Here is a 12,745-nt window from a genome sequence, read left to right on the forward strand (position 1 = left end):
CTATAATTACTACAGTAAACTATTTTGAGTCCTTGCTTAAACTTATATGATGGAGCCAGTGAAATTGGAAGGGGAGGGAATAATATAATGGAGGCCCAATAAATATTATTATGCTTATTTTAATGGAAATAAATATATATAAAATAAAGGAGAAAGTGAGTATGTGGTGAGAAGTGATAGTTGGGTGGGTATTGATGTCCCAACGTGAGTCTCTCGTATCAAACACCACCTTCTTCCATATATTTTTGTTTTCTCTGTACACACAAAACCATTCATCACATCTTTGTTTGTTCCTAACTCCGGCAACCCTTTTGGCCGGAGATGAGTAACAGTGAGTGGGTGTTGGATTATGAGTATCTAGACAACATTTCCCTCCCAACTCTTCACCCACCCAATTTCTCTTGGTCTTCTTCCTCTCCTCCTCCCATCTTCAGGTTATCCATACTTCAACCAGTTATGCTTCTTTTCTATGAACAAGTTTTTTGTTTTTTTTTTCAAGGGCTGCACTTGCTTTGCTCATTTACACCACTAGCTACATTACAACTGTGACAATCTTTAAGGTTGGAACAACCTTTTACTCATCCCAGAAAAAGAAAAACATAACCTTGTGCTTATGTTTCTACTTATTTCTTGTTTTCCCCTGTCTTTCTCTCTGTTTTAAGATCACACATTGCTTCTTACATTTCTCATTGTCTTTTGCTCATAAATGCATTCGATTTTTCTATTAAAATGTTCATACAACGGATAATGTGGACAACAAATTACGTATTTTTACTTAACTTTCTGTCTGGTAATTATTTTGATTTTTAAAGTTATTCAAAATTTTCCTCCCCAAAACAAGTGATTTTTTTAATGGTAACTTCTTTTGCAGTGTGGAGGAAGATGACCCGTTGGGACTTTCGGATGGTTTCAAGGAAAACGGGTCAAAAAAACGGTATGCTATTAATGATAAGAGTTTTTTGAGACTTTGATTTAAATCATTATTTTGCCTTTGCTCTGATTTCATCTTATCATTTGAAGATTTTGTTTCCTTCCATAAGCTTTTTTAGTTGCTTTTCATAAGCTTTTCATATCATACCATTATCGTGTTTTGTTATTGTATGCTACATTTGTTCTTGGTTTTTATTTCATGCTTTTAGGTAGACCCTATATTAGTAAGAAAAGTTTACTTTTGACAAAAAAAAGAAGAGTAAATAACATTTACTTGAAAAACTATTATAATAATATAATAATATTTTAAATTAAAAAATAAATTAAATATTATTAAAATATTAATTTATTGAAGTGTTGAATGTTTTTATGCATCTTAGTACGAGACATTTCACATCCCAAGGTTTTAGCCAAAACTTATATGAAAAACTTGTGTTTTATATGCTTAATTTTTAAAGGTGCGTGGCTTTTGAAATCGAACCTAATTGACATGTATAATCACTTTCTAGTTAAAATTGAAATATTAATATCGATATTTTTTTTATTCTTTTAATTTATAGACCTTTTTTTGAAGTGTTTACACAGTTAACATTAATGAAATTCTATAGTTACTAACAATTTTTTCGTATATTATGTGAGTATTTTTTAAATTTTAAATAAATTTTGAAAATATAGATAAATAAACACATATAAAGGAAAAATATCATCCCTAGGAAATCATATTTTTTATATATTTTTCTTGATAATAATAAATTAAGGAATTATAACTTTTCAAAGTTGATTTTGAATGTTTGTAAAATCGATTTTTAAGCAAAATGATTCATGTTTGGACAGTAAGTTTGTTGTAAAATTTAATGTTTTTTTTTTTCACTTCTTTAAGTAAAAATGACCTTTTATCATTTCTAGTCAAGCTGATATTTTGGAACAAAACAAATTACATGGTTAATAACCAAACATTTATATCTTTATAAAATAAAATTTACTTACTGTCAAAATCAGTTCTGATTATGCTTACCATCATATCAAACACAATTGTCTGTTCCTTACATATGTATCTATCTTTCATGCATGAGAGATCATTTGTTTCTTCTATCATCTCATTAGTTGGTGTTTAAAATCTTATTACAGTTTGAGGTCACCTTGTTCCAAAGCATGTAAAGAGAAAATGAGAAGGGATAGACTCAATGACAGGCATCTCTACTCTACTATACTTTTTCATTCATCCTCCTCTTATCTGCATTTTTCTATGTTTTTTTATCTGATCTATAACTCTGATGTGACTTGTTCTGAAACACCATTTAAAGGTTTTTGGAACTGGGATCTATCCTAGACCCTGGAAGGCCTCTAAAAATGGACAAGGCTGTTATATTAAGTGATGCAGTTCGATTGGTGTCTCAGTTACGAGAGGAAGCTCATAAGCTACGAGAGTCCATTGAGAATCTACAAGGGAAAATCAATGAATTGAAGGTGTGTAAATGTAACTGCATAACATGGTACTTCATACTTGGCATGCACGTTTACTGGATAAATGCTGGCAACACTCTTTCTCTGATTCTATCACATTCTTTTAGAAATGAAGTTCGGAAACTCCTCTTGTGTATCGGACATGGACACCCGTAGAACACCGGTGAAATGTGCAATTCAAAAAATATTTCTTGACTTTTTGATCATTCTAACATGTTTAACACAATTTTAAAAAGGAGAAATACATTAATTTTCTAAAAACTCAAATTTATTGTATAAATTTTTATTAGATTATAAAAATAAGAAATAAATCATTTTGAACCAACTATGAAAAACATCTTTCTGCTAAAAAAAACTGAAACATACTTAGTGCAGATAAATCTTTATTGTCAATTTATATAATTCATAATTATATAATATATAGATTCATATCCTATATTTAAGAAATTATACGTATATCCGTGTCCGTGTCGTATCAGTGTCCGTGTGAGTATCTGTGACACGTAACTAGTCAGGATTTTGTAGACTACACTTTTTGTTTAACAAGTTTCACTTATAATTTTGGTGCTAGAGTGCACTGCTGTGAGCATGATGGTTAACCTTACCTATGACTATATACTTTTGGTGTTTGTATAGGCTGAGAAGAATGAGCTTCGTGAGGAGAAGCAGCGACTAAAAGCAGAGAAAGATAGCCTTGAACAGAAGATTGAGGCCTTCAGTTCACAATCTAGCTTTCTTCGTGCATTTCCAGGACCAGGACAAGTTGTTGGTAGCAAGTTGGTGCCCTTCATGGGCTATCCAGGAGTTGGCATGTGGCAGTTTTTACCACCTGCTGCTGTTGACACCTCACAGGACCATGTACTCAGGCCACCAGTTGCATAACTTGCAAAGCCACTGTTTTTGGAGAAACGAAATTTATCTTCACTCTTTTTGTGCTATTGCTTTTGCATTTGTGAAATGTAGAAAAAAGAGTCTTACTGATTATAGAGGCAACTTTTTGATAACTACTCAGCTTTCGGTGAATGAATGCTCTATTTAAATAAATTTCTCTTTAAAAGATGACAATAAAGGTTTAAAATGAATTCAATACTAATATAGGGTCTAGCTAACGATCCTACAAAACTGTTTCCAACGAGTTAGAGATATGAATAGAGAAATTTGGGAGAGAAATTATCCATTCCATTGATCTCAGAATGAGAAAGTGTGAAATACAAAGAGCAGTATTCACATGAATTTTAGGACGTTTTGATATGTTCTTTCGCATGCATGCATATAAATAAGATAAAGTTCAAGCATGTCCTCAATTCTAACATCTGTTATGAATACCCTAGCAATACCCATGTGGTCATACAAAATAAGGATTTGGATCCTCTCTAGTTACTTTGTCAAGAAGCACATTTTGTCTTTCCCAATCTTGAAATAGAAGGTCCAAGATTATTCTCTATTCGTGACTACCTATGATATTGATGACATGAAAGGATACACAAACTGGTCTAACAAAACTGTTTTCAACAGGGTAGTTTGAACCCCATATATTCCCCTGATTCATAGTCTGTCCAAACCTTTAGGCCTCCAAAGCTAGTCATTAGAATATTACTCACAAACATCACTATACTAACCGAGAAAACTATTATAGAGGCTCTTCCATGCTTCCGAATTGCTCTCTGTACCACTAATAACCCAAGAAGGGATGCAACAAAACACATTATGGCCAAGATTAAGGCAGCTTCTACATGTTCCATTCCCAACATCAGATATTGCAATGCTGACATGGTAGCAGAAAAGAGAACCATGAAAGAACATGTTGCTGCTGTTACCTACACACACAAAAATTGCTTGGTAAAAACCAGTAACTAGTTTACTTGCCAGTGTAAAAGGCATTTAACAAAGCTTGTGAACTTACCTCAGGTTTTATTCCAACCTGAAGAAGAAGTGGACTAATTAGCATTCCACCTCCAATTCCAAAGACACCACCCAGTATCCCTGCTAATAGTGCCATTGATGGAAAAGCAAGTATATTTGATGGTCTATTTTTGGTGAGTCCCGGCATCTTCATATCAGTTAGCTGTAAGCAGAAGGAAGACGAAAGAGTGTGTAAGTAGATAAAGATTAGTAAAGAAAAAAACTATTTTTTCAAGCTATGGTGTTTAAGAACCTCTCGAATAAGCGTTCGGTCTCTAAGGTTTTCTTTTCTAAATACAATCCAAGCAGTGAAAACCACAGCAAGAGGTATCTGAACCGATGACAGAATCCAGTATTCCACACCACAGGGCTCCATTCGAATGATTCCCTGCATAATTTGAACAACTGATTCAAAGGATCATCCTTCGAATGTATGCTATACGAAAATGTTACTACAACTTAATTAATGTACATACTACAATTTTTTTCTTACTGTAATCCAATCATAGTTGTCATGTGATTGACAGTTATGAATTTTTATAATCATTCCTTTAAAATTATATCAAGTGCGTAATGTAATTAGTGTATCAAAATTAAACTTCATTTAAGAATTTAAACAGATCTGAGGAGGATACGGAGTGAAGGGAAGTGGACTTTAAGCCTAACCCAACTCCATAAAACCAGCTAATGGGGTGAGGTTTGCATTCATTTATATACAACGAAATATTATCATCTCTAGTCGACGTGTTATCTCTAACACAGCCCCTCACGTTGAGAGTGACAGCTCGTGCGTGGGACAACATATTATGCGTAGTCCGATAACGGTCCGAGGCACGATAAGCCCAATAAACACTCACTAGGATAAACTTTAAATGACTTTAATACCATATTATAAAATAAAACAGAGATAACAAAAAAATAAAAGAAAAGACAAAAGATATGATAATGAATTAGGATCCTTCTATAATTCTAGTATCCATATTCTTTAATAGTATCAAAAGTACAAGAAAAGGAATCACTCACAAAGTCCAAGTTGATATATGCTTGTTTGGAACTAAGAAATAAAATGAAAAAGAAAAAAGAAGTTTGAATTAAATTGAAAAAAAAAATTACTTTTAGAACTCAGAGTTTCCCCTTAATTGCTATGAGAAAAATTATTAGTGTTGCTAGTCTTATTATCTGATGAGTAACACTACAGTCTCGACTGTTCCATAATAGAGGGGACCTTGATACTAAAAGAAAAGAAAATAACACATACAAAGACCAAACTTTGATTTGGTAAACTTGGTGAGATACTTCTGCTGTAACTCACCTTTATAATAATCCCTATTCCATATTAGTACAAGTTTTAAGAAATTTATTATTTTATAAAAAAAGTTATCAGATAACAAGCAGTTTTCGAGCAACCCAATTTAGCAGATAAAATATATAGTCTCAGTTTAATAGTTCATACAATTTATAAATATATCAAAAATATCAATCATTAATTTTTTTTATCAATAGCTAAAAATATTTAGTTTACTCTTGTACACTTTACAATCAGTGGAAAAAAAAGAGAGAAACTTTACCTGTCCATATCTGTTGCCACGGAGAAGATAGACAGAGAAAAAAGAGAACCAGATCAAAAGTAAAACCACCAATTTCAACCAAGGGATCCTCACTTTTCCTTGAGAAGAAAGAAGAGGCACAGACACCTCAACATTTTTTGGCTCATTATTTTCTTTGTACACATGTCCTACTGCTAAAACTTTCCTTTCTTCAATAGTCTCGTTTTCCAGCAGCCCCTTCTCAAGTTCATCAACTCCATTTTTCCTTATCTCATCTGATTCAGCCTTCCAAAACATCAACCCACTTCTGCAAGTTTTTGAGGTAGACCATGCAAGAAAGACGGCAAACAGTACTGTGATCAACCACTCTGGGAATACAAGGTTACAGATAACTCCAAGACTCACTCCCAACAACATGCATGGCTCTGATGAAAGAGCTATGTCATAGTCAATCAATGACTTGCCACCAAATTTAAGACTTGTGATGCACATATTGCACATAACGTTTGCAATTGACCCTCCTGTGACCATGAAAGCTGAGAGACTAGAAGCAGTTTTCAGGTCTAAACCAGCCACAATGGATAATATGGGTATAAAAAGACCACCCCCACCTATTCCACCAGCACTAGAAATAGCAGAGGCTATGAAGCACAAAACTCCAGCCAGAACCAAAGGGCCTGAAAGAAGTCTCTGGGATTGTGCTTCACCTCCCCACAGATAAATTTTGTCCAGGAAATGATCAATATTGATGATATTTGAAAAGGGTTGTTCTTGTTTTGCATTTGAAGGATTGAAGGCAATTAAGCTGAGAACTAGAAATATAAAACTTGGAGTACTCATTTGCTTTTGAGAGTTTGTTTCAGCAATGGTGAGGGCTGGGAGTGTATCAGTGGCTAGCTGAATGGCAGAATGGCTTTATATAGAGACATGCATGAACTGTGTTAACAATGCTTGTTGGTGGAAAGCAAAATGCATAACGTTTCTTTTTTGTATACCATCATCTTACCAATTTCATATTTAAGAGAGAAAAATAGACAATAAAACGTGATTTATTGTTGAAATCACAACATGAAAGAAATGTAATAACAATTGTATATAAGTAACATTGTTGGTAACATCAATGACACAAAAAGTGGTGTGAGAAAAGAACAAGTGCTAATGCAAAACAAACAACAAATAATTTAAATTGGATATACTTAGCAAAAAGCACTCATTTTTTATGCAAAAGATAAAGCTCTTTATAGTTAGTCATACATGTAAATAATAAACTAATACACCTTTTAGTAAAGTAATTGCAATTATTTTCTCCGTGAGAGTTCATATTTTGTGTAATCCGTCTACTATTTTTGGTTCCTACCTGCACCACTTTCTGTCGTCGTGCTTACAAGATCAAGAGATATATAATACAAGTTTTTCATGTGAAGATTATTATGGATCAAAAACCTAAATTAATAATATCTCCTTCCAGTTGCATGAAAATGTTTTCTAATAATAAACACATGTTGATATCACTACTTGTTAACTATTATAATGAATTTTTATTTGTGTGGAGCTTTACCTATATTAGTTTAAAGTTATACTAATCGATTAATTACCTAGTTAGTTATCTAAGTGTTCATAAACATATAATTAACATATATTAGGACATTATCGAACTGTTCTCCAAATATTATATGTACAGACAATAAGAGTGAAAAAGTAATAATATTAACAAATTCATCTTTATATTTTATTTTCAATTATAAAATATAAAAAATTATCTATCACTCAAGTTTTATTTTTTAATCTAAATTTATAAAAAATAGTAATTTGCATGGTTATTTAATATGATTATTTTAAAAATTAAGTAATTTTTTAGAAGCAGATTTTAATCTACCTCTTAAATAAATATTTTCTAAAGATATTCATTTTAAATAAACTTGTCTATAATATATAGATTATTTTAAAGGGAAAAAAATGTTTAAAGTATATGATACAAAACTTCTGAAATACTATGGGAAATCATTTTTTTCCGAAACACAAAACTTCAATGTTCCTCCTCCTGGTTCATCTGTGTCGGGGATTCGGATGAAAACCATGTATGAGTTTTATGTCTTTCCCAATAACTCCGTTTCCTGTTTCTGACTTTTGGTCTCACGAATGCTCCTGCTACAAATGTTCATCTTATTAATCCTGTTTTCTACAGTGGAAAGAATAAAGTCGTGGATAAGATTTGAGCTATTATTTATCCTAAACATGACTACAGAATTTAGTATTCTGTTTATTGAAAATTATTATAATCAATCGAAACAATATTATTTTGATAAACAAATTGTCTTAGCCTCTGTCACACTGGAGAAAACGATGACTACTAAAACTTTAAGTAATAACTTGACTAAGATGGAATATTTGTTCAGTACACTCATTCTATTGGGAAATATACTAATGAGTAATTAAAAAGACCCAAAAGAAACCTTAAATATATCAAGTTGCAAATGTAATGTTTTTTAACCAAAGCAGATATCATTTTATGTTCCATGTTAGTTGACAACTTGTGTTTGTGTCTGTGTCTCGTAGTATGAAAGTTATCCACACCTATAGTGATGTATATATATATATATATATATATATATATATTTTGTATCTTTCTACGATTACTTTCTATTATTTTTATAAAATAATATTAAATCTAAAAGCCTTAATACATTTTTTTATAATCCTTAGAAGATTAACGAGTTTTCGTTTTATTTATTCAAAATGTAAAATTGTTATTATCGTCACAATCATTATTTACTTCTATATTTAACAAATTATCATTGGAGATGATGATCCATAATATTATATCAGTATTAACACTTTTTAAAACATTATTTTTTTTCAAAATAAATGTTTTTTTTTAGTTTAGTACGAAAGTAAGAAACAAAAAATAATAATTTCAGATTTTGTAAAATAAAATAATTTAAAAAATAAACTCCATTCATATTATAAGAAAAAGTACTTAGGTTAAGTTTAGAAACATAAAAGGTAACAAATTATCCATTAAAATTAAAATACATTTATTTTATAAAGAATACAGACATATTTGAACTTGTTTTAGAAATTTAAATGGATTTAAACTTTGGCAAAAGATAAATGCCCGTAACTGAAGAATTGGTCAAAATTATTTAAAGTTTTAAACTTCCAAAGTTGAAAGCAAGTTCATATATGACCTACTTTTTCCTAATCACTTTACAAAATAAAAATATAAAGTAAAAATTATATTATCATTTTATAAGTTAAAATTAATTTGTATCTAAGTGAATTTGTAAAAACTATTTCATATAGTTTTCTTGATTTTCTTATTTAGAATTTTATTTATTTTATTTATTTATATGTTATTTAAATTTCTTATGAAAAAAGTCATCATTATCAAAGGGTGAGGTGTTCAGATGTTAATTGCTATCTGTAAAAGTTAGGTAAATATATAGCAGAACTGATTGCTCTTTTGTGAGTGGTGAGTTAGGTTCAAACTCAAATGAATAATCTTTTCTTCTGATATTATTAATATTATTATTATAATGTTATTCAAATAAAATTTAATGCTTCATACATACATACATACATATATATATATATATATATATGATCCCAAGTAACATTGGTGGGAAAACAGTCCTGTGAGAAAATCCTAATATATCATATTACATTATAAAAAATATATATTTTACATGAAGTAAAAAAATATTGTTGATGCTGAAAAAAAAACTTAACTAACATTGATTGATTGAAAAATAACATTAACCATTAACATATATAATTCCGATTAAATATGGGGCAACATGTCAACGAAGTTGAGAAAAGATTATAAAAAAAAATAAAAAACAAGAGAATTTTTTTTATAAAAATTCTATAGTTTAAATAAGTGATGTAATTTTAAATAAATAGTTGATTTTTATAAATTTTGAATTTTTTTTAGAAAAACTATACTCAAATAATATAATTTTATCGTAAAATATTTTAAATTTAAAATAAAAAAATTATCTTTTAATTTTTTTTATCTAAATCTTTAGTTTAGATATAAATCCAATTTAATAACATATCCATTTTTTATCAATAAAAATAAATGAATAAATAAGAGATATTTCAGAGATAATTCAATCATTATACAAAAGATCGACTAAGTCTAATTTCCTCCAACCTCCTTATACAAGTAACTATAAGATAAACTATTACATTTGAATCATTAAAGACCATCTACTCATCAACTAGACATTCTAATGATTTTTTATAGATATTTTGCGAGACTTAAAACACTAGTCAAAATAAGAAAAACATATACAGTGTATTTTTTATTTTATCCGAAACTAAACCTCTAAAGTGAAAAGTGAAAATTTAATTATGATATATGGTTGAAAAAATGATAAGTGTGGAAGCGATGGAACATATCTTCAAAGTGGCCAAATTCCCATACATCTTTACATTGCTTAGTGACTCGTTTCACAAATTTCTTATACTCATATATTGTCCTTATATGATCACGATAAAACTTTGATATCGAAATATAGAAAGTAATAATATCTTAGTCATATGATGCCAAAAAGTTGGAAAGCACTTTAATCAACAATATTATGTATCAACATCACTTAACTTAAACAAGTAAAAACTTGTATTTATCTGATTTGATTCGTGTAATCGACAAAAGTTGGTAATAGAGTTTTGTTCTCACTACTACATTCTCTCATTAATTAGGGCAAACAAATATACGATACGTGTTAGCATATTAGTAGCAGTTAGTGTGAAACCCCTTCATGCAGATGGTGACTTTATTTAAATTCTTTAACATCATTTTTTACTTTGAAATATGCATGAATTCTGCTATATATCTTCTATAATCTATAACAATAATCAAAAGAATAACATGATTTGATCTTCACTATAAAAAGACAAGATTTTAAATTCATTTTTTATTATCTATATTTTATCCTTCTGTCACTATATAATTTATCTAATGAAAAATACAACACAGTAAAATAATAACTCTAATAATAATTTTTTTTTGAGAAGTAATAACAAATAATGGTAACAACAAAAACATACTTAAGAAAAACACATATTTAACGTGGAAAATATTTTCGATGTGAGAAGTAAAAATCATGGAACAAGACAGTCAATGAAGCTCCACTATGATCAAAATTAAAATTACAAGAGAGTATCAAATCACAGGGCAAATTGTGCTCAATAATCAACCAAACTTCATCTCTTCACTCTTTTCTCCTTTTCTTTTCTCTTCCTCTCTCTCTACTAACAACTCTTTCTATTCCAAAAAAAAAAAAACTAAAGATTATTAATATTATGTTAGGTCTCCACATAGGAAGTGAGTCCAACCCAACACCCTCAACTTCAAGACTAATTTTTTTCTTAAACCATGGAACTCTCAACTAATATTTCCATATAACTAAGTAATTCCTTGCGATTTTGTAATTTTATACAGAGAAAAAAAGGGTTAACTTGCTTTCAAAATTCTTTTAATAAATTCAAGTAAATTCTTTGAAATGATTTAAATTTGTGTTAGTGTCTCATTAGAGTTCTTCAAATGATTTAAAGATTTTAAACAAGTAATTTTACGTAATTTTATCTTATTTACTGCAAATATATTATCGTACTTTATTTTTTGGTACTTTTTTTTTCTTTATATATGAAGTTGAAAATTGTAATTGTTGTTCTGTATTATGTTTTCCAAATATGTAATTATACTTTTTAAAATTATTTTATAATAAATAAAGTTTGGTAAGTTTACGAATTGATTTTATTTATTATCGAGCTTCAAAACTTTTTATAGATAAAAAATATTTATGTTACTTTTATTTTTGAGTTTGACAACCTGGTATTCCATTATAATTATTTGATAAGTTAGACCAAATCTTGTTAAAAGTATCATTTTTAAATAAAATATATACGTAAAAAAATATGAAATGGCATATATTTAGCAAAAAAATAAATTAAAAATGTTAATTTTTACGTCTTATTTAAAATTATTATTTTTAGCGTTTCCTTAATCGAGAGAAATTATTAGGATAATGTTAAAGGAAGAAATAGCATAATTCATTTTTTTTACCGAGACCTTTGGAATCTTTTTGGGCTACGGTGAGACCTTCTCGGGCTTTTATACCGAGCAATTCAATCCACAAAAACGAAAGCTATGTTTGTATTTTGAAAATTTCTTTAATTTCTATAAATATGAAAATTTCCAATTTACCCTTTTAATTAATCAAAAAATGTTTTTCTTATTGTACAATTTAAAATTTATTTTTTTTACATAAAAACGAGATATTTCTGAAGTTAAATTCATCTTATTATCGTTGTAGAACAAACAATAACATTTTACGGAGTCTTTATCTCATTGTAATGAGACCTTTTATACACTTTATTATATAAATAAATAGCATTTCTCTTTAATAAAATGGAGAGTGGATTATATAGTTGACAATGTTGCATCTAATTAGTTTTCGTTGTTTCTTTCGGTAAACTCAAAATTAAAAAAATGACGAGCGTGCCGTTGCAGATCTTTTCATTATTATCTAATAATCTCATTGTGACCCTCTTGAATAGAAATCAGAATAATTACTCATTACTCATTAAGAGTCACCAGGAATATCATTTCTAGCCAAAGTGGAATACTCTTTTTCACAATCTCTATCCAAATGTTAATGTTTTATGTTAGAACTAACTCAATCTCGTAAATTAGTTTATAAGATGAAGTTTGTATCCACTTATAAAGAATGAAATGCTATAATTTTTAATCGATGTGAGATTTCCAATATATTTTTTTCACGTCGCGAGTGACTGCTCGTGCATGAGATACATATTATACATAGTTCGATAACGATCCAATAACGAGTGGTCTGAAAAGTCTATAAAACACTCGTTATGATAGAGTTTAAATA

General features: G+C 29.2%; 2 protein-coding genes across 3 annotated transcripts; one reads left to right on the forward strand and one right to left on the reverse strand.

The window, feature by feature from the left end:
- The first annotated feature begins 155 nt into the window (after positions 1-155).
- Positions 156-3,438, forward strand: LOC137832701 (transcription factor ILR3-like). 2 transcript variants are annotated; one of them, XM_068641006.1, is made up of 5 exons: positions 156-434; positions 872-934; positions 2,059-2,121; positions 2,235-2,397; positions 3,031-3,438. In XM_068641006.1, the coding sequence occupies exons 1-5, from the start codon at positions 322-324 to the stop codon at positions 3,274-3,276; spliced, it is 648 nt and encodes a 215-aa protein (XP_068497107.1). In that variant the 5' UTR covers positions 156-321; the 3' UTR covers positions 3,277-3,438. The 2 variants fall into 2 exon arrangements, with proteins under 2 accessions (XP_068497107.1, XP_068497108.1); XM_068641007.1 differs by lacking the exon at positions 156-434 and adding an exon at positions 435-453.
- A 113-nt stretch (positions 3,439-3,551) lies between these two features.
- LOC137832700 (sulfite exporter TauE/SafE family protein 5-like) lies at positions 3,552-6,862 on the reverse strand. The gene is made up of 4 exons (XM_068641005.1): positions 5,865-6,862; positions 4,550-4,684; positions 4,298-4,459; positions 3,552-4,211 (listed from the first exon to the last, which is right to left on the reverse strand). Exons 1-4 carry the CDS (start codon positions 6,681-6,683, stop codon positions 3,903-3,905), a joined length of 1,425 nt encoding a protein of 474 aa, XP_068497106.1. The 5' UTR covers positions 6,684-6,862; the 3' UTR covers positions 3,552-3,902.
- Between the last annotated feature and the right edge of the window lie 5,883 nt (positions 6,863-12,745).

This window comes from Phaseolus vulgaris, chromosome 6 (assembly GCF_000499845.2).
Source record: "Phaseolus vulgaris cultivar G19833 chromosome 6, P. vulgaris v2.0, whole genome shotgun sequence".
Lineage (NCBI taxonomy): Eukaryota > Viridiplantae > Streptophyta > Magnoliopsida > Fabales > Fabaceae > Phaseolus > Phaseolus vulgaris.

What these genes read in the sequence shown, in the direction of transcription:
- LOC137832701 (XM_068641006.1), top strand. Translation starts at nt 322, where the DNA reads ATGAGTAACAGTGAGTGGGTGTTGGATTATGAGTATCTAGACAACATT. An exon ending in GAAAACGGGTCAAAAAAACG is followed by an intron (nt 935 to 2,058) that starts GTATGCTATTAA and finishes ATCTTATTACAG; the next exon opens with TTTGAGGTCACCTTGTTCCA. An exon ending in AGGGATAGACTCAATGACAG is followed by an intron (nt 2,122 to 2,234) that starts GCATCTCTACTC and finishes CACCATTTAAAG; the next exon opens with GTTTTTGGAACTGGGATCTA.
- LOC137832700 (XM_068641005.1), bottom strand. Translation starts at nt 6,683, where the DNA reads ATGAGTACTCCAAGTTTTATATTTCTAGTTCTCAGCTTAATTGCCTTC. An exon ending in GTGGCAACAGATATGGACAG is followed by an intron (nt 4,685 to 5,864) that starts GTAAAGTTTCTC and finishes CAAATTATGCAG; the next exon opens with GGAATCATTCGAATGGAGCC. An exon ending in AGGTTGGAATAAAACCTGAG is followed by an intron (nt 4,212 to 4,297) that starts GTAAGTTCACAA and finishes TTGTGTGTGTAG; the next exon opens with GTAACAGCAGCAACATGTTC.